The 26,409-nt window shown below is 39.6% G+C and overlaps 1 protein-coding gene across 6 annotated transcripts in view; it reads right to left on the bottom strand.

The window, feature by feature from the left end:
* The window catches only part of TENM4 (teneurin transmembrane protein 4), a 358,119-nt gene that overhangs the window by 187,100 nt on the left and 144,610 nt on the right, over positions 1 to 26,409 (bottom strand). For all 6 annotated transcript variants that reach the window (XM_037377895.1, XM_037377897.1, XM_037377893.1 and 3 more), the window contains 2 exons: positions 25,108 to 25,343; positions 3,351 to 3,521 (listed from right to left, as the gene is read on the bottom strand). In XM_037377895.1, coding sequence (XP_037233792.1) covers positions 3,351 to 3,521; positions 25,108 to 25,343 — 407 coding nt within the window. The remainder of the gene's footprint in view (positions 1 to 3,350; positions 3,522 to 25,107; positions 25,344 to 26,409) is intronic.

A 26,409-nucleotide genomic window follows, 5' to 3' on the forward strand; every position in this document is an offset into this window, starting at 1 on the left:
CTAACCCCTGATTTAGTTAGTAGTTAGTAACTACTTAAGTACACTGTTGGAGCAGGACTTGACGGCATGTTTCATTTCTGTGCTGTCTTGTGCAGACGTTCTGTATATACCCGCACAGTCTAGAAAGCAAAGTGTGTACACATGTTCATAGAAAATCAGCAACTGGTAATTTTGTAAGAGACTAATTTACATTTGTTCATCCCATTCAAATAAATACGGGGGGGTGGGGGGTGAGGTGGGGTGGAATCTGCTGACTTTTTATCTTTTTTAGTCAAAGTGTATATTAATAGTGAATTAATTTCTTAGGTAAATGGACATTCTTTCTGAATCATTTTGTGCTGATAAGAGTACGGTTGTTCAATGAAAATCAACTAGCTTGATTCTGAAAGGGATTACTTTATCAACTGGATTGTTAGTATTTATTTTGCATACCAAAAATTTCTTTTCCCACTGTCAGCCTTAAAGGAAACAATTCCCATGTCTTCATGCAAAGTTCATTATTTCATTACTGTAAGATGAAAATATTCAGGATTCTATTAAAAAAGAGCTAAAGACATCACATGCTTTGGTTCAAATGAAGGATATGTTTTTCTGATTACTACTCACATGTTTTATAGATTCTTCGAAATGCAGATGAAAACGTAAAGTATTTGATATACACCCTGATTGTTCTTTAATGAAGACTGTACATCGGAGTGAATCAGGGAAGGTGAGAGTGTAGTATGATAGATATTGCTGTGCAAGAGATACTGGGAGAAAATGAGCACAGGACGTATTCCGCCTGCCTGTACAGAGAGCAGCGCTTGCTCATGAGAGCAAAAACGCTTCTGTGATTGCAAACCACAATTTCACAGAAAGAATTGTTTGTACACGATTACCAAGTTTATGTCTCCTCTTGGTGGACAGTTTTATGTCTGAGAAGCTGATACCCTCAGAGCTGTCACGACATGTTGCCAGTGGCTGACATTGATGCTGATACCGAAGTCCAAAGAAAGGCCCTCCTCGCCAGGCTGGATTCAGACCCTGAAATCCCTCCGTGTTTCATCAGTTCTAGCCTGCAGTAAGATCAGGCCCTATGGACTGGATACTTCATAAAGGAAGTACAATAAGAAAGCCATTTCAGCTTCTAACCAGAAATTAGGTTTTAATCAGAATATCTGTCTCCTTAAAATTAACTTCAGGTCTGAATTCTTAATTAGGCTGTCAATTACTTTGCTCTTTCCACACATTACCTTGAACTTCTTAGTTGCCGTAGCAACTATTCTTGATTTATTTGGATATCAAAATGAATTATTTCATTTCAGGCATTGCTGAATCTGCTTGTATTTTTTACAGCAAGGTAGCCTGACTCACCAAAACACTTAAGAACACATATTCCTCTGACTTCAATTACAGTTAATTATATGCTTAAATGTAAGTATATGATTAAGTGCTTTGCTAAACAGGGATGGACTTGAACACAGGTAAATACTGTGCTGGAGCACAGCCACAGAAGGGAAGTAATGACTATTACTGAAAATTGGCAAGATACTGGCAACAGTTCATTCAGATCAGCTGTAAGGATATTCTAACACATCCCAGCCTATTTCACTGTAATCAAGAATACTTTCAAATATATTTTAATCAATTTTTCAATACATTTCAATCACATACATCGTGGTTTAGAATTAGAAGCCATGCAACGCTGTTAGTCCAGAACTGGTTGCATAGTCACCTGACGGGGAGAGCACTGCATTTTAAGGCTGGACAGTGTTACTTCTGCAAAAAAGATGTTGTCATGATGTCTTTTTGTTGTCATGATGTCTTTTTTTTTTTTTTTTTTTTTTTTGTCAGGGCAAGATATTCTCCTCCAAAGCCAACAGATACCCTAAGATCCATACGAAGTACTAACTTAAGTGGTCTTCCAAGGACATAACTAGGGTATTTCCCAGATTTGTCTTTTAACAGAGCTTTTGGGCAGCAATCAAAATTTCTATTGATGTCACTGTAAGCATGGCTGAAAAAGAAATCAAGTGGAAGCCTTTCACTTGGATGGCAGTTTTGGATACATCCATTTGTTTTCATTTTGACTTTTAAAAGGAAACGGACAGATCAAAACTAGACCTTTCAAAAATGAAACGTATGGCAAGTTAGAGGGAAAAAAGACAGGATCTGTCATGAAGTATTTTTGAATACAGCAGCAGGGGTACCTGCAGCCTGCTGTAGTGTCTAGTAAGGTTTGCTGAGAATAACCCACTCAGCTGATTTTTTTCCTTGTAGCAACTCGATGTTAACCATCAGTTGCTAGTAAATACACTGTTTTAAGGAACACATATAATTATGGCCTTTATTTGGACTAATAAAGACAGATAAGCTCCTAAAGAAATAAATACTACAATTAGTTTAAATTTAACATGTAAACATAGGCTCTCAGCCAAAGTCTAGGGAACTCTGTGGAAACTTCTGCTTCAATGAGTTGCCAGAACAGTAGCATACTTCTTATCTCCTACCCACAAAACTTCTTCCCCTACAATAACTACCAAAAATAGCCAATGAATTCATTTTTACTGGGATCTGTTAACCTTGTATAAAGAAACTCGACATGCAAACAAAAGAGCTTTCTGAAAATTTGAATTTCTCATTTCTCCAGCTACGTCTTGGAAGGGATAAACCAGCTCTCCTTTGCAGAACTTACAGGTACTTTTGCAATGCTGTCTCTATGCAAAGCACAGGAACATGGAGAGCTGCTGGATAGGGCACTGCTGACTTCATGACCCATCAGTTGCTTCTAATTTCAGTTAAAATTGCAAGGTGTCGACATCGTGATACTTTGTGTAGACCAGGCCTTTTATCTGGCTACTTTTGCAAAGAGATGTCCAACCCTGGAGTGCCAAAACTCACAGTGTAATAGCTCATAGTAAATACTTTGGTCTTCAAAACATTTGGTACTAGGTGGCAATGCACAGGCAAGCTCAAATATTTTTGTACTGTTGTAGAGAAAGCTTGATCCAGTGCTCCAGGAATCATTCCATTTTCAAGACATAATTTCTTCTCATGGAAACAGCCACTCGAGGCAAGGTTTTCACGGTGGCCTTCTGTAGCCTGTGAGATACGGTGCAGATGGTTCCACCTTGAGAATGCCTTGGATGTGTGGTGAAGGTTGCACACAGTTTTATCACGTTAGTGGACATCAGAAGGGTATGAAACTTAGAAACATACAGAAACAAGACTGAGTACTACTAGTTCTAGATGTGAAAGACTGGAAAAAGCACCTGGTGATGGCAGCATTGAGGGTAATGGAATATGAGATTGGATGGCTGGAGTTCAGAGGCAGACAGAAGACTCACAACACGGACACACACCAACCATACCTTCACTGGTTCCTTTGCCTTTCCTGTCAGGTAACTCTAACCCTGTGCCCCCCGAAGGATATAAGGAGACGTCCGTTGGCACTGGCCAACTGCTGGCTGTGTCTTCCGTGATTTCATACATCTGCCCTTCCATCGGCTGCAGGTGCCAGTTTAGGCCAAACAGGTGCATGGCTGTGGTGAGCAATGAGAAAAGTCATCTTTTTTCTGTTTGGGAGAGTTTCAGAACTACAGGGGCACTGTCTAAAGCCCTTGCTCCACTGCCTTATTAGAAGTCATTGCTTTAGGACAAGAATGAGATTAATTTAATTAGACAGCCCCTGCTGCTTCTACCATACCAACTCCCTATGTCTTTCCACCCACTTAAACTCATTTTAGATCACCTGTACCAATCCACTCTGCTTCTTTCAGTAGAACCGCTCCTGACTCATGGCCTGTGTGCGAGAATAACCAGGCACAGTGCTTCAGAATATCCCAAGGCTGGGGTGACAATGCAGTGAACACAGAAATGCTAGGAGTATTATTTATCGACATACCAATAAATCCCAGAAAGTTGCACTCTGGTTTGTTTTGATGTATTCATAGCGTATTATATAGGCTCTTTTTCTTTTCTTTTCTTTTTTTTTTTTTAAAAAACACCAATTAAACACAGAAGCTCTTATAGACATCTCTGACACTTTTTCCTGAATAAGACCAAGTAGAAAACTGAGGCAATTTAAGACAGATCTTGCACATATGTCTTTGTGCTCAGCACCACAAATCCAAGCAACTATGACTGAGCACTTCTTAGTGCAACTCAGCTTCTTGTATTCAGACCAAAGATACATCCTCAAGATTTGAAAACAAGTAGCACCATTTAGATTTGTGTGATATCAGGGTATAGTTCTCTGTAGGTTTCTGGGCCATGCAAAATCATTCAGTGCACACGTGAATCTATTTCAAGGCATTACATAAAGACAAGTGAAGTTAAGGAACAAGACAGAATACTTAAAAAGCAAACACATGTATAAAGACTATGGAAAATCATATGCTTATACAACTAATACATGCCCCCTGAAAATATAAAGCAAAAGAATGTGGCTTCCCATATCGGTTCTTCTGTCCCCAACAAAAACATTTCATAATCAGTATCCAGTTTAGCTTGAGGCTCTACACAGCTAAATGATCCGATATTTGCTACACTTGGAATGACGTTTCTTTTTTAAGGGAACGCCTTGATATTTTACACTATAATTTTCTCAAGATACTGTACAATGGCACTAGCATCACAGCCATTTAACATAAACAAAACCCATAAAGAAATAGAGCATTTCCATTCCCTATAGTTCTCATTTTATTCACAAAGATAACATCTGACCTTGGCAAACACTGTTAGGGACAAGTGGCTAGTTTATTTCAAACCTGTGCATCAGGAACAATATTCTCAAGAGGACTGAAAAGTAATCTGAGTAGTGCTGAAAAAACCCAGTATGTCTAGGCAATTTAGCAAAATCAGTTATTTTTTCCACTTCAGTCTCAATTAGGTCATCTATCATTTACTAACATGAATAACCTTGTCTTTTCACTACTACAGCATCACAAAACATGAGAACAAAATTCTCCTTTTATCATGTAAGAGGGGACTGTGTTTGTTAACAAAGTCTTCACCATTAAGAAACAAAATACCCTCTTAAAATTCCCAAAGAGCAAGGAAGGTCTCCTGAGGACCTGTTGAAAAGTCAAACATTTTTATACAGGTACACATACCAATAAGGAATGCCACCAACACAACTGGCAATTCAAGCAGCATAGATTAGGCAAAGGAGCCAGTATTTTCACCTGTCAGAAGTATATCCACTCGGCATAGAAACTGTGCAAGGCAAGAAAGGAGATCAGACTGGGAGCAAGGAATTTGCATCAAGCATTTGGAATTGCTATGCTTGCATAAAATCTTTGTGTTTATAGGGCCCTCATCATCAGAGTGCCTGGGCACTTCATAGCTATTAACCTTATAAAACCTCATCAGGTAGGAATCTATTTCTACTTCACAAAAAGGAAAAAGAGAACTACAGCAGATTAAAGGACTGACTCAGGTCACTTGTTTGGGCATTAAAATGTGATTGTGTGTTAATTCACTTAACTTTGTGCTCACAGGTTCACAAACCCTAACAGGCATTTCAAGCACTCCTCCACCAGCAGTTTTTGTGTTAAGCTCAGTACTGGATGCTGCCTGAGAATGCCATCCAGGGCTCTCCGTGGACCAGAGCGTTACCCAGGTGCTGCTGAGCTGTTACAGAGCTCAGGGGCTTAGGTGCTCTGAGCATGCAAGTTCCCATGTTTAACCACATGGTTGCTTGTAGTTCCAAGCAGAATGAAAACTATACTGTTTGCTCCTCCACACTCAGCCAATCCTAGAGAGCAAGTAGGTCTGCTGGCCTGAAGTGCTTAATCCCAACTCCATCTGCCAGATGTCTTCACATTACAATGACTTGCATGAGCTTATACCGAGCATCACTGGTACAGGCAGGAATTGAGCCAGTGGCTGGTGTTTTTTTTCACTACACCATTCCACTTGTACTGTCCTTTGGATATCACAGCCTAACTGCCACACACGTTCTTAGGAACACATTGAAAGGCCATTATTTCCCTGAAAGGACATTGTTTCACCTCCAGTCCTTAGGAGGGACTTGTTGCTTGTAGATCATTATTTACTACAAGAAAATGAAAGTGAAAAACTCAGCATTGTTTTGGGCGTAGTGGAAAAGCTATCAGCATTTCTTCCATGCACATAAAACACATTTAAGAACACCTGGGAGGAAATGACTTATGAAGGGAACATCTTGCTTCAGTGTAAGCTGGAATTGGTACAGCTTTGTTGCATATTATCCGTCCCTTTGAGCAAGTGAATCAACTATCCCATGTTACAACTAATTTCTAAACATTTGCCAAGTGTCTTACAGTGTCCCAACACAAAAAATATGACAGAATTATCTGTAACAGATACTGTGTTAACACACAGAGATAAAAGGCTTGCATCAATATGTTAAATTTTGTCTTTGGTCAATAGATTTTCTCTAAAGCAAAAGACTTTCTGTGTACATTGAACCCATAATCACATAGATCATAGACCCAAAGGAACATGAAATTTTTTGGGTTGGAAGGGACCTTAGAGATCACCTAGTTCCAACCCTCCTGCCATGGGCAAGGACACCCTCCAGTAGACCAGGTTACTCAAACCCCTGTCCAACATGGCCTTGAACACTTCCCAGGATGGGGCATCCACAGATTCTCTGGGAAACCTGATCCAATGTTGCACCACCTTCACCATAAAGAATTCCATATATGAAATCTAAATCTACCCTGTTTTAATTTAAAACCATTAGCCCTTGTCCTGTCATTACACGCCCTGGTAAAAAGTCTCGCTCCATCTTTCTTATAAGACCCCTTTAAGTACTGAAAGGCTGGGAGAAGGTCTCTAATAACAACCCTCGAGAACGAGATCTATGTACATCATGCATACAAAAGCACAAGAATCTGAGAAAGATGGAATTATTTTAAAGACATTTTGATTACTAAGTGGCTTAAAAAGAATCCAGAACATGCAATGCAAAAGACTGGAGCTATTGCTCTATCAGGGTTTCTGATCTGATGTTTCTAAGCACAAAATAAAAGCCTATAAATATTCCCACCCATAAGGCAAACAGCCATCATGTGATTTTTGCTGCAGGTAGGTAATAACCACAAAAGCCTTCCTAAAACCATAACAAGGAGTCTAACTTACTTTGGAAAGACACTCTGGTAGCAGGTATGTTATTAGGAAATCACCTGATTAAGTGTTTATCATTACTGTTTTCCAAATATTAATAGTTTCTGATTGTCAAGCTGATGGAAAATGCATTCTTCTCCTCGCTCCCCCTAACTGCCATACTCACGCTAAACAGTCAAGTAGTAACAACAGCGGATGGTTTGGGTCTCCGCATCTCAGTGGGATGTGTAAAACTGTTGTTGCACACAGTTTACAGGTTTTAGGGCAGGCACAAATCAATCTTGTTCCACGCTAAATTGATGCAAAGTTCTTTCTTGTGGGGGAGAGGGGGGGAAAAAGTCAACCATAATCATGGAAGGACCCTGGAACCATGGATTGGAGGCACAACCATATACTTTGAAGTGTTAATGTTCCTCAAAGCAAAGTGAAGCTGTAAAAGTAGTTTGAGATTCCTGACATTCTCAGTCTCCAGGTCAATGGAACCCACTGTTGACATTTTCTTTGGCTTTTTTTTCCCCCTCTGCTCAGCTAGATGCCAGATGTGGCTCACAAAGAGAAAATTCCCTCCTAAAAGCCCCCTTGTCCTTCGCCCTCTCCCTCCCCAACATGATGCTCTGTTGATATTGAGGTATTGAAGGCTCCCCATGTATTAAAAGAGCACACTGCAATTAACAATCATTAAACTGTACCCTTTTATAAAATACCATGTAGCTTTCACTGCCTAGGAAGCCTCATGACACGCTCTCTGCAGCAGCTTTGGTTATATTTCCCATGGCTAATAAAACTCTTTTGTCTGCCTTCTCTTGGAATGGAAACAATACTTAGGGGAAACCCTGCATGTGTCCTCTCTGGGCTGTTTGAGCACCAACAACTTAGATGATATAATGGTATCTGGGGCTTCCGGCCCATTATGCCCATGTTTTGACATAAAATCTTTGACTTGCACAACCTTTTAACTGTAGCTAAGTGCTAGCAAAAAGTGCCCTGAAACTTGCTGAGTGAGTAATGGAATTTTCTGTGACAGAATAGACCACCTTATCCTCAGTCCTAAGTCACCTCTGGCTGCCTTCTTGGTGGGGAAAAGAACGATACCGAACTCCAGTCCTTCCAGGGTTTCATTACTTTGCTGAGTTCAGCATTTCAGCCATGGCAGGGTGATGTGGCTATTCATTTGTGGGACTCAGATTCACTTAGCAAAGCAAATTTACAAACAATTTAGCATCATTTGAACTATTTAACCATCCAAATAAATCAAAGTCCATACTGGTGGTACCAAGTATGCAGGATCATGATCTTTTAGGTTTTAACACTATTTCTTTCTGTATTGCATTATTCCTACCCCATAGCTGTCTGTGGAGGCCATAAGCAACATTAGCTGATGCTACTAAGCCAATTAAAGAGGAACATTGTTTCCAAGTTTGTTTTGAAGAGACCCAGGCTTTTGGGTATCTTTGTATTATCGCCACTTGCTTATGACACAGCAAAACACTGGAGTCAAACCAACTTACTCAGCAGAGCAGAGAACAAAGAAACTGTTACAGCATTAAGGATGAAAAAGAACAAAGCAAGATAATCTTTCACATGGTCAACAAAATGGACATGTCTTGGGACAGGTTGATGGAGCGAAGGAGTTAGCAGAGAGAGGCAGATGATTGTGATAGATCACAGGGAGAAGAAAAGACAAGGCATGCTTACTGAAGCATATGAGACCCCCAGAAACTGCATCAGTCAGCAAAAAAGTGAAAAACACACTGCTGGTCCTTTATTAGCTTGTTGCGTTGCCCAAAGCAGCAAGCTAAGTGCGATAAATAACCAAACCAATCAATTGAGATGTTTGAAACTAAGGCTATGGGTGAAGCCACCAGCTGCTTCGATAGTGTTCATTAAATGCATTCTCACAGTGGTTCACAGGCTCTGCTGCTGCCGCCTTGCCTGTCCTCTCAGAGCTAAGTCCTGCAGGTACTGCTGCTGGCCTGGTGATACCTCCCCTAGGCAAAGCTCCTAGAGAAGCTAAGGAATGAATAAAATAACAACTGTTTTACAGCTAACAACTGATCTTGCCCTGAACAATGAATAGGGAGTTTCTTAGAATGGAAGCTCAACAAAACAAGTTAATCATCACCACCATAAGCGTGGTACACAACCTGGATTTACAGCAAGCACAGAGAGCAAATGGCATGCAGCCAAGACAGAAAGTCTTTTGGGCTTCTCATTTGAAAAATCTAGCCAGTCTCTTTGCACCAATAATTCTTCATATTTTGAATCCATTTTTATATAAGAAAGTCAGTATATTTTGCTTAAGTAACACAGGGGAGTGCACAAGCTTTGGGAATGCCAGGCTTCTCCGCACAGCCACCCCACCCTCCTCAGCTCAGCTTTACTAATACTGGGTCGATCTGGAGAAGAGTTTGGCTCCACTACTCCACTAGTTTCTACAAGCAGCTCACTGCACTGGTAATAGCAAAGCCAAAGCCAACATAAGACAAAGGACCACTCCTGGTAGGGAGAACAGTTTTCCAAAGCCCCTGCAGTGCAGCATGGGGCAAAGGACAAAATGGGAACAGCGTGAGAAGGAACAGCTGCCGAGGCACTGATGCCATAATGAACAAGAATAGAAACAAAAAAGAATGGGGAGGAAGATGAGAAAAATACAGAAGGAAACAGAAAAAATGAGCAGCTTAGGAAAGAGCAAAGAAAAGCTAAGAAAAAAAGTAAAAGGGACTTCGAAAAACAGCTGGAGCTCAGTCAGTGGTTCAGAAGACACTTATAAAGCTTGTTTCTTTGCTCTCCCCTCTTTTTGTGGTGTAAGATATGTGGTGGTTACATATTCCTCTTTAACCTCTAGGTACGACAGTCAGGTTTATCATAACACACTCTCTCAAATGAGACCTGAGGTTTGCTTTTTCTCCTAATTGAAAAAAAACTAAATTTCACCACTGAATTACTCAGGGCTAATTTTGACTCAAGTAAATGTATTGCTTTCACTCCCATCTCTGGAATAAACTTGACTGTAATTATCTGGATAACTGTCTCTCTCTACAGTGAAATCGTATGATTTCTGTGGAAGTGTGAGAATTGACTGTTGCAGAATTAATCATATTTTTGTGACATTCAGTGTGATGAAAAGGAGCTTTTCAGCATGAAATAATGACTGGTTTGTCAATCTTCAATAAAGGAAGGAAGAGGCACGCAAGCTTAAGGAGGATAGAAACAGTAAAACAAACATTAAAAAAAGAAATCAATCAGTTTGTTTTTCTCTTACATTACTGTTTCATTTCAGTGCTGGACAAGGCTTCCATGTCCCAGCATGGTGGAACATCCCAACACTGGAAGAGCTGAGGACTGAAGTGGCTCTATGTCCCTACTGGTGTCAAAAGAGTTAAAAAAGCAGTAAGCCCAGATGCAGTGCAGTGTAGTACTTTCTCTCCTTGTTTGTAAGGTCAAGTCCTGAGGCAGACAGATCTCGTTGTTCATATAAGGGGATGGGACACTTTGAGTGTTGCAGTTATTTAATATTCAAGTACCTAACACGTTCTCAGGTTTGGAATGGAAATCTAGGATCCTGACTAAAGACCCCAATGGTTCATAATATCACAAATTCACATCACTCCTATATACATACCCAGGTCCCTGAGCCAGCTACCATGGGGCAAGGAGAGAGGGGATCCTGCAAGGCCAGTTCTTGCATGGACTTTGGCAGTTACCTTGCAATCAAAAACTCTGCACAGCACTCTGTGTCATTTCTAGTGTCTGCGATCACTTCCTATGCATAAATGCTTTCCTTCTGTGGATTACAGCTCTTACTTAAGGAATGGGAAACCCGACTTCAGAAATCATCCTCTGCCTGAATGAATGCAAGCTTCCACACCAGGATGGGACTACAGACGTGCTGGAACAGCGAAACCTGCACACAGCACTCTCCACAACCCAGCTGGACTGGGGCTGCTATGCAGTTAGAAAAGTCAAATTTCTAGGTCACAAAGGAATGGAGCCCTAAAGGCAGCTTGGTTTACATGTTCTTTAAGTGAAGACTCTCAGATTGCGGCTGGGAGGTCCCATGGCTCTGCTTCCTGGCCTGTTGATTTGACACAAGACAATAGTTAATAAAAATAAAGAAGGTATAAGGAGGAACATTTAGGGTAACGCTCACTATTGTAAATTCCCCATTTGCTCCCATTCCTGACTGCTCAGTAAGCCACCTTCAATGAGAAAAAACGGTTTACAAGCCTTCTTCACAGATTGGAGATGAAGATGAAGACACTCTGCTGGGCTGGGCTGCGAGTACTTCATACTGAGAACTGGAGAATCCATATCCTTCCCTGGGTGAAGGGATTAGGACAAAGGATTTAGGTGATAAAAACAGAAAGATAGCTGTGTTGTATTTGTTTGTGGGGTTTTTTAGGACCCCAAATGCCTACTAAGCGGTAGGTGCTTTCACAGCTAGCTCAGTATAGATACATGCTATGGGATACATCCAGTAATACCTGGGACCCTGCCTGCTGCCTGACCATTCCCCCACGTTCAGAGCTCAAACTATGCAAGTACCAGAAGTGGTTCCTTCAGAGATAATTCAGGTTTCCTCCTTCCCTCAATCAGAATTACCATGTGCAAAGGAGGCATGCAAATGACGGAGAGCTTCCTGCCTCTTAAAATTTTGCCACCAAAGTGGGAACTGCCTCTCTGGAAAACAAAGTATTGTGGTAATCACCTGATGTCCTGGCTGCAAATGCATTTACTTGCTTTGACTGGTCACAAACCAGCTATTACTTGACCTCTCCTGACTGAAGAGCTGTATCAAAGATTTCCAAGAGAGAAGCAGATGGTCTACCAAATAGCATTAGTTCCTTCTTAGGAGAACACTTTATGTTTTAATTTAGTTCCCAATTGCTCTTAATAGGGAAGAAAAAAAGCTTCCAGCTAAAGCACCACATTTCTTTGAAACCTTCACGGAAGTGACTAGAAAGACATGTTATAAAATGAAGCAGTTAAACTCAATGTTTGTTCAATGCAAAGAGTCAGCACTTCCTATTCAATGTCTTCCTAATTACCTCTGGGGATCAAAGACTTTGAAGTGATTGTCTGTCCATTCAAACCACTAATAGATGATCACTGGCCCCTCCAGTGCTATAGTAGCTTGCTGGACGATTGTCATTTCCTGCAGGAAAGGGAAAATGCAGTTTTAAATGTGAATATTTAAATATTTTAGGGGTATTTTTAGGAGGATTTTTTAAAGCGTCAACCTGCAGAAAGAAATAGACATACAAGAGGTACGGCTTATCCAAGGAGCTGTCTGCTTACATACAATCTGTAATTTCCTCACCATCTACACCATTGTGAAAGCAGAATAAAAAGCTGAAAGATGGACCTCAGCAACACTTTGCCGCTATTAGGCAGCTTACTGCACTGAAGAATTTTATTTCAGTCCCCACAGATCCAGTAAATTTGGTGTTACACATGCTCAGGCCTTTCTCAGCAAAACAGTATTTTCCCTTCTAGATACCCCTTCTGGCAGAGACCATATTACTATAAATATTACTGAGATATTTCTCCAAGATCAAAGTCAATTACAAGATGGTCCCACTGTACCTCTAAATGGAGTTTTAATTTGTGTATATAATATTAGAAATAATGGTTTTCCCATTGCGGTACTCACTTCAATTAGAGAAATGAGGACAGGTAGCCCTACCAGAGGGCTTCCTACCTTGCTTTGCAATTACTAAAATTCTGGGCTATCCTGTTGTGGACAGTATAATTTTACAAATTCTGTTTCATGACACACATACAAACGGTGAGACCCTAATTAAAAAGGGTGTAATTTACATAGGTAAATGAACAACCTCTCACATGCTTCCTTCCTTATTATCTCTACCAGATATTATCAGGAAATGCGCTTTCTCAAATTAATATAACAGGTTGCTTAAATCTAAAAAATACAGTTAGCTGTGTAAAAGTCACAAAAAAAAATACCTGTCTTCTATCACCTCAGCACAATAGATGTGAGATCAGACTTTAAATCTAGTATGCAGTTTAAGGGTTAAGATATAAATATTGTTGTAGAATTTGATGCATGAGCTGATCTCTCAGATGGCTATCTGCTCATCTATCCTTCTGAACACGAACATGATTTTATTATAAAGACAAGGAAATGATTTGAGAGTGCTGCTTGTGGTTTAATCCTAAAATCAGCTGAAAACTGCATTAATGTTATTAGTCACCATGCACATTCTAATAGCACCAGAGCCCCAGTTGGGCTGTGCTAGTTGATGCAAGAAAAAAATTAACAAAATTACAATCTCGAAATCCCTTGATGTCCAAAGCACGGGTTTAATTTCAGCTTTACTTAGCCTGAGTAAATCTAGTAACTTCAAGAGCATGATGGAGGTGCTTCAAATCCAGTATGAATTTACACATTTTGTAGATCAGGGCCTGAGTGCTCATCAGCACCATGAAAACTGAGGTCTAAAGCAGAATCCTGTCAGCTTGATGACTTTTTGAAGAGATCTGAAAAAATTTAATGTGCACATCTATTCAGGAGCATCTCATTGTTTTGACTGCTTTGGACAACAAATGCACAGGTATGTTTAAAGCAGGCTAAGAATGTTTTAATTTATTTTCTAATTTTTCTTTACATAAACTTGAAAAACAAAGATTGTTCCATCAGGTCATTTGGAAAGGGAAAAATTCCATTATTATTTTTTTTTTCCCCTTTACAAAAGCTCAGCAAATGGATACAAATGTACAGGCTGGGAAAGCTGATAAAGTGGGTGACATGGCACAACTAATGACACAAGAATTTTTTTTTCTGTCCAGAGACCATGGGAAAAATCCAGAACAGTATTTTCAGGTACTATAAATCTATGTGAATGGTTCAGATCAGTGTGAAAAGCTCTCTCAATAACGAAACTTCACACAACCTGATGATTTGTTCCCTTGGACTTAGAACTAAATCCAGCACATAGATTAAGGCAAGTGCTGGCAAGTGCAACCCACAGCATTCTCTTAAAAGACCCACAGCCATCCTTATATCTAATTACACCTAAAAAAATAATTTGCTAAAGAAACTCAAAGTTCGCCAAGTCAAGCACTCAAAAGTGAGCAAAGAACAGAATTAAGATTGCTTGTGTGATTTTAGATCAGCCCCTGTATGCATATATACTCTGTAATAGCCTTTAATTCCCTCATCACGGGCTATTTTTTTTCCACTGGTCCAATGCTGTGCAGAACAATTGCACAGAAATTGCCACTCAACCCTGGCAACTCCAGCATTGTAGCATGTTCAATTGCTTTCTAGGGATGCCATATGTGCAGCCTGCTTGGTAGCAGTAGGAGGGGGTTGGAAAGGGAAGGAATACACTCAGTACAGACAATTTTGCTACTGCACTCCAAACAGGTCCCTACTGAGCATGTGTGAGCTCAGATTTCCTGGCTTTGTGGCAGCCAGCTCTGGGTGGATCAGCGAAATGATAAAGCACACACTATTGTTTGCTCTTCCTAATAGAAAAGAGGTGTCACAATTCTCCATTACCTCCATGCTTCTGCAACACGAATATAAACTAACAGTAGGTCCAGCAGCAAAGTTTTGCAAGTGAATGATGACATTGGCAGCAAGGGATCCAGACCCCTGCTCTCACAGGACTATTTAGGATATGTTCACTTGCGATTACTTAGGCTGTGATAATTTTGTTTGATTGTTAAATAAGAATTATCAAAATGTTTGCTCAGGGACACAGTACGTGGCCTTGTCCCTTTATCCCCAAAGACTACATTGATAGTCGTGAATTAAACAGTACCGAGCAGTGTAACTTGATAGTTTATACCATTTATTTGTTAGAAGGGACTCTACCATGATTTTGGCTCTAGTCAGCCAATACCTTCTGAATTCCTGTGCACAGTTCAGCTAGCAAGAACCAGAGATCATTCTCAATAGATAGTTTGGGTGTGACCATCCGTAAGAGTTTAACAGTACAGAAATGTACCCATCTGGACCAGACACACCCAGAATTTCAAATTCAAACATTTCAAAACCTGGATTAGCCCATGATCCAGCTTGGCTGGAGAAGACATACTAATACAAATAAGCTGTTATTGACCACTTGAATTGGTGCTGTTTGGAATATCATTATGCTGAGATTGTGGGACTTTTTTTCACCAAAAAACACAGGAAGCCCTTTTGATCCTCAATTTCATTATAATTTCTGCCATAATTAAACAAGATTCTGCTCCACTGATAGTCCAATTAGAATTTCTTCTGAAATACTTGGTGTAAGTGTAGCCATCATCTCCACTCATCTCATTAACTGTTGGCCTTGATGATCTTAAAGGTCTTTTCCAACCTAAACAATTCTATGATTCTATACTAACTGCCTTGTTCTGCTTTGCTTTTTAAAGAGTCTGTTTGCATAACAAAGTGATGCTACAGTCGTACTAAGCAAGCAAGGTGCAATGCTGCTGCTGTGTTATGTGCTACCATATTTGAAAACAGCTAACATATGCTGTTCTCATCATCTTTCTAGGCAAAAGCTTCTGACTGCAATAAGGACAGGCTTGGAAGTTAAGGCATGATAAAATCGAAGTGGAAGACAGAAAAAGCTGGTAATGGTGGGAGAGTTTATTATTTTTTCATATAAACACACAAATTCAATAACCTCCAACTACCTACTCTATTGAGCATCAGATTCTGGTATCTCAAAGTGAACTGTGTAAGTGGTCCTTCTGGAGCTTTTATGTTTCAGCATAAACAGGGGTGTTGAAATCCTGTCACAAAGAGGGAAAGAGTGGATTGGAGTTTTTGTTCTTTATTTTACAGGTCATCTAGTCTGTTACCTAGGTAGTATACTTAACAACAACACTTCACTTAGCACTATAGAGATGTATATCTACCACATAGCTCAACTTTAACTACAGGTAAAAACCATAAAGAAGGCATCGCTGCACATATCCGAAAGAAATGTATGACTGGGCTGTAAATCAGGCTTTGAAACCATCTTCTAATTTATGCTAGAAAAGGATGGGAGAGAAACACTAAACCATAACTGAGGAATATTTTTCACTGTCAGTGACATCCCTAACTAAGCTTACTCTCATGACTAGTTACCCACAAAAAAAGTATGGTGATTAAAAACACTGAAAGAAATCCCATTATAGGAAATCTTTCTGTCTACACTTAACTGCAATTAAATTATGTTATTTCACACTAATTAGTATGAAATAAAAACATGGACTTGAGGATAACTCCTTCCAGTGGATATTAAGAACTGTAAAATTGATTCCTTTCCAGCATCTGTGTGCAAAGGTCAATCTAAGCCGTGAAATGAAGATTATAGCAGCACATCTGTGCCACTGTCATAAAGGCAAGGCCAGCACTTTTGGTGTCAGCATGCTGTTATTTTCTTTTCTAGGGGCTTATAGCAACTATAAAAACTCACTAAAAGCAACTGATGAAAGCTTATAAAAGCTGAAAGCCCATATCTTACCATTTAATAAAAACACATGGAATTAAACTTATCCCTCCTTGTACTGAAGATACTTAAATTTAAGAAAGGATCAGGAATCTAAAGGGCTAACTGTGATGTTCTGTGACTGATGGGTTGGTTTCATGGCGCACCGATGCAAACTCCAAGATCAGATGGAGCCTTCTGGATATACAGCCTCAACCTGCTTTCAAACAGTTAAAAAATCAGTCATATTGGTGGCCTTCTTCTAATTGGAAGTCATTCTTCCAGTGATCCCCCCATGATGAAAGAGGATCAGACTTTGACAAAATTCAGTGTCAAAATAAAACAATAAGCAGAAATAAAAAAGTAATATATAAAAACCCCAGAAAAATAGGGAAACAAAAAGTCAATTCTATAAATCTATGACCATGCAGAGAATTGAAAGGAAGCTGAGGACACGAAGAAAAAAAAATACATGGCTTGAAAAAAATAAAGAACAATAGAACATTTTTAAAGTGTCTTGAAACCTAAAACTGAGCAACAATATAACTATTTGCTTGACGGAGATGGGGAAATTGTTAATAATGTTATATTGAAGGCTAAAGTGTTCAGTAAGAATTTTTGTTCTAGTTTTTGAAAATAACTACAATAATGCAATTATTTCACAGGAAATAAGTTTTTTCCCAGTCCATTAATAACAAAGAATTATATTAAACTACATCTATTCAAGGACAAACATTTTTAAATCTGCAGGCTCATTTAACTTGAACCCAGTAAATGAGATAGCAGAAGAGGAATCTGACTCAGTGATTAATACTGAACAAGCAACCAAGAGATTAGAACAGGGTTAATGCTGCACAAATGTTTAAGAAGGGAAGAGAATGCAAGTCACTCTGATCAGTTAGCCTGACATATATTACAGACAAAATAATGGAAAACAAAGCACAGAATTCAACTGACAAAGCAAAAAAAGTGAATGTATGGTAACTCAGGCCAACAATATTGCTTTTCTGAAAAATAACTCTTAAGTAACAAACAGTTACTCATTTTATTACAAGATTACAGTTTATTAAAATATTTAATAGGGTATGATTTTCTATTAATGAAACAACCACTTCCCAGTGGTAAAAAGCAATGTATATATGTGCTTAAAAACTAACTGAAGACCTTAAAAATATCATCACTGGTGAATAACCATCAAATGTTAAAATTTCTTGTGAAATTCAACAACTGATAGTTGGCCTGAAATTATCGAACATTTACATCAATGTTACGTAAGTAAATGTAAAATGATGGATGACTAAACAAGCAGATGACTCAAAGACTATTCAAGTGACAAATACAGTGATGACAGAGCAAATAAATACAAAAGCTGGACAGCCACTAAACTTGAATGATTCAAACAAAACGCGCTTAAGGTTCAAACAAAATGTGTCAAAGGCCAGCCAATACACTTAGGATAATGGATCACAAGTTGTGCCCATGAAATGGGACCCTAGCAAAGTGACTTTCAGAGTAAGCACAAGAAGATGCTGTATAACAATATCCTAATGTGATTTTTATAGCCGAAAAGGGCTAATGAGATCCTTGCATGTGTAAGTTGGGAAAAGTAGGTCTATGACTCGCCTATGTGAAAATGGTAAAGCCACTGGAGTTTACTAGCCTTCAGTGTCCTGAGAGGGGGAGGTTTAGGCTGGATATTAGGAAAAACCTCTTCACTGAAAGAGTTGTCAAGCACTGGAACAGGCTGCCCAGGGAGGTGGTGGAGTCACCATCCCTGGAGGTTGTTAAAAACACGTAGATGTGGTGGTTAGCAAAGTGGTTTAGTGGTTGACTTGGCAATACTGGGTTAACATTTGGACTTGATCTCAAAGGTCTTTTCCAACCTAAATGATTGTATGATTTGATGATGTGATAGTGTTTATGACTTTTAACATTGAAAATTCAGAAATGAATTTTTAAAAATAAGACTATGGGAAACTTGCTGCTTCTTCCTGCTTCCAATAAACACTGAATTAGTTCTAGCAGATGCAGTACTTGACCAGGCTTTTTATCTGTGTAAACTCTGATGCAGTGTTAACTGCTTTGCAAAGCAGAAATTTTGCCACCGAGTTCAATACATGTTGCCATCAAATGCAATACCAAAATGTTAATACTTCTCAGTTTGGACAATTTCTTAAGATTGGACAACTCTAACAAATTATTGGGTTTATATTATCTTCTACTGTTCTCCTCCAGTAACATTTTCTGGCAGTGTCTCTCTTCCAATAGCATATGCATCATTGGATATTTCTCCTGTCCCAACACTTTTAGTGCCAGGTTACAGATTGTATTTAGGTCGAAACAGTGAATGTTTTTTAATGGAGTTTCTACGGTGAGTTTTTTAACACCCACCTGACTGAATTGATCTTCACAAAAATAGCCTTAAAGTGAGATCTTGTACCTTTATCACCTTTATTTTAAAGCTGCAATTAAACCACTTGTACTTCCTTTACTCTAAACTATAAAGCTAGCAGTAGCTGCTATCCAAACGTGCAATGCAAAATCCAAATTTAAAAAAATAATAATTAAAAAAAATGCATGCAATCTTCTAATAATACAAACAGCTCTTTATGACTTCGCGGGAAATGGAAAGCAACATCTGAGTTATAATTCACACCACCATGCACCTAAGGCTGCAATGAAGGACAATGAAATGGGGAAATACAAGACTGAATATAGCTCACCCTGGTTTTAATTTTGCATCTTTCTCACTTCTCTGATGATTACTATCTTGTGTACAGGTACTGCACTAACAACCAACTGCTTTTTCTTGGTCACGTTGGGCAAAATGCATATGTAATATTCCTTAATGTAGCTACACTGAGCTGTACTTTGGGGATGTATCTGTGTTTTATAGAACACTGTGTGTGTGTGCACATGGAGAGAAAGATGGGGGGATGTCAGTAATGTGACTGGGGCTGAGGCATTTGAGTGATTCACTATTCCATTGTAGATTTGACCAGGGAAAGTTTCTGTTGCCAGATTCCCACAGGCAGCTTTCCGGAGCTTGGTGCTGCTCAACCAGCCTCTTGTAAACTTTACACACAGCAGCTGCCCTCGCTTGTTCCTTAACAAGAGTGAAGTGTGATTAAGGCTAACATAAAGCCCTGTGATCTTCCCATCTCTCTGCTATGGAACAAACAATGCAAAAAGTTTCCTGCAACTCCATGCACTTTTGAACGATCAGTTGGAAGCTCACATTGATGGCATCTCTCAGTGGGGCTGAGACTATTTGCGTGTCTTAGCTTTCCTGAGATAATTTACAAGGGCAAAATTCAGAGCTCAAGAACAAAAAAGACAAGAAGATCATTCAAACCTGGATGGAAGGGTCAGCATCTGTCTTGATGTATTTTCTGTCTTTAGTCAGGTCAATCTGCAGTATTTGGAATATATTAAAATACAAGCAGACATTTCCAGGGTTGGTCCAGCTCTTGTTGCAGACACTGGGACCAATGCTATCAACTGTGACTGCATTTAAACCAGTGCTACAGTAAATGGAGTTGCTGCAGTTTAAGAGGAGCATGTGCATGAGAAGAATAAGGCCTGTATTCCCCAAATGTCACTGGGTATGAAAGAGCGAGCTAGATGTCACTTAAACCGAATGACTTAGGGAGAGGGACTGTCCATGCATTTGGTACAGTAAGAGCCAGCTTTCACAGAAAAAAAAAGACATATTCAGGTTCTGTTATACAAGATAAAAATGGTAGCACTGGGTCATGATGATGGCCCTTCTATATCAGTATCCTGAAATGTTATGTTTCACACACATCGTAAAATACATTAATGATAATACTATAGCACCTTTCAGACTGGATCTGACAGTTTTATAGATTAAGCGTAAAATCAAGTAAATGAGACTCAAAGTTACTGAGTGAACTGTGTGCAGTAATTTTGTGAAGAGGTGAAAGAACCAAGAAAGGACCTCGAAACTCCTCTTTAGGTGACAGATTGACTTCATAACATAAAGGCTTTTCTAGAACAGATTGTTTCACTCCCGTTTCTGCATATTATCTAAGATAAGATGGAAATAAAAAAGCACAAAAATATCTTTGTAAATCAAAAGAACAAATGGCAACAGTAGCAAAACAGAACTTAATCTGGGATCAGAAAAGAAATATTGAAACAGAAAATGAAAGGAACTTGTTGGCAGGGTAATAAATTGGTTTATATTTTAACTTGAATAAGAACCTTAATATCAAGGTATAAATGTAGGATTAATAGACATAGCTCAAGTTTAATAACTAACCGTTAGCAACTTTTCCTATTGATCTCAAGTGGCATGTAAACACCATGGTAATTGGTATACTAGATGCCCCTAGCTGACTAGTTAGTTAGCTAAAAGCTTTGGAGAGCTGCTTTCAATTGGGTTTATTACAGAGCATCAAAGAATCGTGGACAAACTGAGCTGAAGTTAGCTTTCAGGGTGATGCCTAGACAATAAAAAGAAAGACACTTTATAAACAAATCATAGTTGTAACACAGTTTTACTGTCAAAGCATTTTGCCTGTAGCAACCAACACTGTTCTTTTAAGTGAAGCTGCATCTGTATGGAGTTCAAACAAATGCAGAGCTGAGAAGTAGAGAGAGTTTTGACTCCAGTCTAGGCTTCATAATATGTTTTCCAGCCCTAACTTTAATCTAAATCAAATGCTCGTCTTTCCCGCTGTTGATGCAATATAACCGCAGCACATGCTTAAGTATAGGAAAATGGCAAGTGCCTAACTACATCAAATTGTACTTCCATCTAGTCTGGAATCTACATCAGGCAGAGGATAATACCTTCTGTTTCAGAAGAAAGAAACTATTCTCCATCACTAATTCATTTAGAAACTGTTCCACAGATCTAGCCAAACAGCTGCTGGGCATGGAGATCAGGACAATCAAACAGGTCTTTTCTGTTTCTAAACTCAGAAATTTTCCTCCCAGGCAGTGGAGCAATGTCAGAGATTCTTTACAGTGCCATGCTGACAGGTCTGGTCTCTACCAGGTACAGAAACTCTGCTGGCAAAGCATCTGGACATCAACACACCTCGTGGTATTATCTCTGCCATAAGAATCTTGCCATAAATCAGCTGTCTCAGGCAGAGCTCCGTGGCATACAGACCCCTTCACATCCCAGCAAAAGCCATAAAAATTTTCCTTGTTTAGCTGTCAATTGAATGGATAGTCCTAAAATGGGGAATTTAAAGTGGTGTCTCTTCACAGCCTCCTGGAACAGCAAATTTGCAGGTCAGTTACAAGCTGCTTTGAGAGGCCTTTCATTTCAGTGGTTCCTGCCATTTTAATGTTACAGCCCTGATCTGCCACTGCTTTTCTCTTTGGTGTTCTCACCCCAGAAGACAAGCTTCTGCAGAGCTCACAAGATTTGCATAAGCTGTGTGTGCACAAAACTTTGACGTGCATTGTTGCCACTGCCTTAGTGTGTGTCTCTGAATATTTGAAAAGGTGGCAACAAGTCAATCAAAAGCTGGTTAATTCAAATGAAAACCAGCTTCTGGTGTTTAATATACCCTGTTATATTTTGTTTGTCATTATCTCTCCAGACCAGTGACTCAGCCCTGTAAAACCTTCAGCGTGATCACAGTGTTGACACATGATACCAGCTGTTCGGCTTCCATGGACTTCTATTTATGCTACTTCTCCTCTCCTTTGAAAAAGCCCAGCAAGATAAATGAACCTCAGACTACTAAATGCCATAAAGACTTTCATAAAATAATGGAAACTCTGCCTTTCAGCCTTAAACAAATGATTTAGCAAGTGCTTCAGATGAATTTCAAAAATAACTAGCTTCAGCAAAGAACTTCAGACATGACCCAATGCTTCGCAGTTTCCAGGTGGCTCTGCCTGCCTCAGATGGTTGCCCATCACAGCTGTGTCTGAGCATCTGTCACACAAAAAGTATTGCCAATAGCAGGACTCCCTTATGTATCTTTTGATGTCGCTAGCTCCACACACTTGTACAGGAAGGTAAGGCCAGCAATGGGTTGTTTTTAATATTTATTCAGAGGACTCTGAGTTGCCTGATGCTGTGAAGAGCATCCTGAATCCCTAGGCATTACTCTGAAGTATTTCCATTAACCGACCAGTGCATAAAAAAATAGAGTAAATGCCAAGCCACTGCCATGGGACCCAATCCAAAGTCCATTCACTTAAATGGGAGTCTTTCCAGTGACCTCAGTTTGCATTGGAAAATGAAAATGGTCATTAAAAAGATAATTTCTATGGTTGTTTTAACTAACAAGAGCAGATGGAATATAGCCAAGTTCCCAACACTCATGAGCTGTTCTATAGATTAGACCTTCTTACTCATGATTAAGTTATATCTTACCACTCAAATAGTCCCCATGGCATCAAAAAGAGCAAGACACTGCTTACATGAGGAAAGGTATCTGTAAGAAAACACAACTATGCAAATATAGGGAGGGAAAAAAAACAAAAACTGGAGGAAAAATGGTGATTTGTTTTAATAACAGACCAGGTTATTTAAAAGAATGAACCAATTCCTGTTAAGAACTGTGTAATTTTTATAGAATTCAAAATGTCTCAGCTTAACTTAGTAAAAGTACAAATATTTTGACTCCCTGATTAATTTTTTTTCTTTTGGTTTAGGTGATACAATTCTCATCTGCAACTTGACAGGATGTAGAAAATAATTACAAATGAAAAGGTTATTCATAATTTTTAAATGAGTTAATTAGTAAACCCTGCCAGAGTCACTCATTACAGTAATTAATAATTGATTATACTTGAAATTAAACACATTTTTTCATCAAAATCTAATTAAATATCTGCCTCTTTGCTTGTTGATTAGAACACTGGGTCTGGTACAGACAATCTTTGCTAAGTATGTTTATGCTGAACTGAACCATCGAATTTGATTTTTAATAATTGATAGTTCCTTTAGAAATTAGTAATTATGACCCATAATTACAGCAGTTCAACCTGATCAGCATTTCTGGCACCTTGCCAGCCATCCATTGGAGCCTGGCAAATGCCACAGAACTCATCTGAATGGAGAAAAAAGGATGGGAGAACACTCAATGGACCTGTCTCTTCAGTTCATTAACTGTGATTTTAAAACAGGAGCCCGATCTTTCCAGAACCCTGAAACAAAGGGGTTTGAGTTGGAGAACACTAAGTGGCAAACCAAACTCTTCTCCATCTATCAAACGGCACAGACCTCCTCCGTCAGAATTAACAGGCACTGCTATTCTGAGTTATAACAATACTCCTCTGCCACACTGAGATAATGTCCAAAGGAACCATGTTCAGGGCATAAGGAGAATACCAGACAAATGAGAAAGGCGAGTCCAAATGTACATAGCAAATGATGAAAATTGACTGCATATTTCATCAAACTGCTGCTGATTTAATGTTGGTTAATTAATCATTCCTGCTCCTCTTACAGGAGACATAAAAGTGACCAGAGTATGATGCAAGGCAGAAGTGGAAAAGTATCAGTCATTAAAGAAGCGTACATAAAAGGAACACAGCAAAAGCAGTCCTTTGTGGTAGTGCTAATTATACTCATGTGAAATGAAAGCAAAAAATCTTTCGATCCAGGCTAAGATTTGTAATTCTAACCACAACCTTTTATAGATCATTAGTGTACAGGAAGTCACAGCCAAATCAAAAAAGCTCATTTGTGCCATGAGAAATGGGCTTTTTTTACCCATGATCACATCTGTTAAGTGTCTGACAACTAGAGTTTGCACCACTGACAGTTTAAAACAGAAGTCTAGGACTGGACCTTTGACAGATATTTATAACACAAATATCAAATCTAACTGAAGAAAAAGTAATGGTAACACCCCAAATTTACAGGCTGAAAAACACAATTTTCACTTCTAACAGTTCAATTACTTTTGCAACAAACACTGAGAATGCTTCTTTGCAATGAACAGGGACAACATTTATAAACCAAAGAAATTCAGATCATGCACAGCTCAAGAAAAATCCACTTCTACACCCAAGTAGCAAATTTCCCCAACTCCTCCTACTCAAAAAAGGACCTGTTGGACCATGATCTAAACCCAGTCTTTCTCCACCCTCCCAGTCACCCTGTGGTCTTCAATATAGTTGGTTAAATGGCGGATGTACCACAAAAAGACAGAATAAACCTGTATTTTTATGTATCAGGATCTTAGTTCTGATGTTGTCCCATCAAAGTCAATGGCAGAAAACTCGCACAGACCTGGATGTGACTGTGACTGGAATACAGACTTCAATGCCGGTTTTAGTGGGCTGCTTTGAAAAAAACTGGTGAGTTTATCTCACTCCAGGTATACTTTCTTCTTCAGAACATAAACAATCCATGCCACTGAAGGGAGCACAATGTATGACTCGTGTTCTACTAAGGTCTTCTAGCTCTATGACATGTGTTAGACTCCCTACCACAGCACTGCAACCACACTTAAGTCAACAGAGGCCTTATTTGTACCATAATCTTGACCCTCTGCTTCCCAAACATTACCATTACGGGTGGGTTTATAGACAAATGAAAGAAAAGCAGAAAAAAACCCCACAGAAATAAGCTTACCTATGAAATACGCCAGCAGGATCACCAGCGTGACCGAGATGACAATGGCACTCAGAGCAGCGCATTTCCAGTTACAGTACTTATAGGGTTTCTTCAGGTTAAAGGCAGGCCTAGAGAAGGTACTTCTGGGAAGGGGCCTAGGGGGAGGTGAGTACACAGTGCTGGACGTCAAGGGATATCCCGGTGATGTCGTACAAAAAAGGGGAGAAGTGCCTCCAGGTTTGAAGAGGAAGTGCCTGAGGGAAGAAAGACCAACAGCAAGTGACTCCTCACACAAACTGAAGCCGAGGGAGACGGACGGGAGGATGGCGACTGCTGCTGGAACGAGGAAAGCAGCTCCACACAATGCTGGCTACGAACATGGATGGCATGCACAAAAGAGAAGAATAAAAATCAAAGGCAAGTCACACAGAGTAAAGGAAAACAAAACGAAACAAAAAATCACAGTGCCAACAATGCCACAGAGAACTCTTCAAGGGCATTAGTCCCCTCTGTGGAAGAGCTGATGTTAGAGTGAGATGAAGACCCCAAGCACAGCTACAACAGACTGGTGGCACAGGCAGCACCGGGGGCCTGCTCACACTCCCACAGAAATGCCCTACGGAGACTGAAGAGGAGCGTAGGTCAGATTAAAGAGGGGAGGGTGTTTACCAATTCATTGATCACTGCATGAGAGCGTTTTTTGTATGGCATCGGTGAATGGAGATGGGGAAAGAGAGCTTAAGCCATTCCATAGCACCCAAATTGTCACAGAGGGGAATATTCACACTGTCCCCACCCTGCAAATTTAACCATCGAACAATGGCATGGCTAAAAGCATCAAAGCCCAAATATCAAGTCCTGTGTCTCACTAGTGGGGAAAGGCACTGCTTCCAGGAAGCAGTCCAGAGCACCTTAGTTTGATGCCTACCTTTAAAAAGTGTGAATCACTGTCAAAGGCAACAGCATTTCCTGTCCAGTGACACATTGGGAGGCACTGTATTTTGCCCATTACTACAAACGCAGCCCGAGAGCCAGCCTATGAGGACCTTGTGTGAGACTCATGAAAGTCAGCACACAAGGAACCCACTGCAGTCCATGAGTTCCTGACATGAAATGTCCCAATGGGAGTTCTCTCCATGGGAATCCTAAATGAAAAAACTAATTTCGGTGGGACATCATGAAGTATAAGGCATTCAGATTTTGGGAATGAAACTTGGGAAACAGATCTGACTTGTCTATCACCATGCTGATGTGAAAGAAAAATGCAGCTTGTGAGGACTGAGAAACAGCCCCGGTGCAGTCTGCACCTTCTGCCATGGT

The sequence above is a fragment of the Falco rusticolus genome, chromosome 2 (genome assembly GCF_015220075.1).
Source record: "Falco rusticolus isolate bFalRus1 chromosome 2, bFalRus1.pri, whole genome shotgun sequence".
NCBI lineage: Eukaryota > Metazoa > Chordata > Aves > Falconiformes > Falconidae > Falco > Falco rusticolus.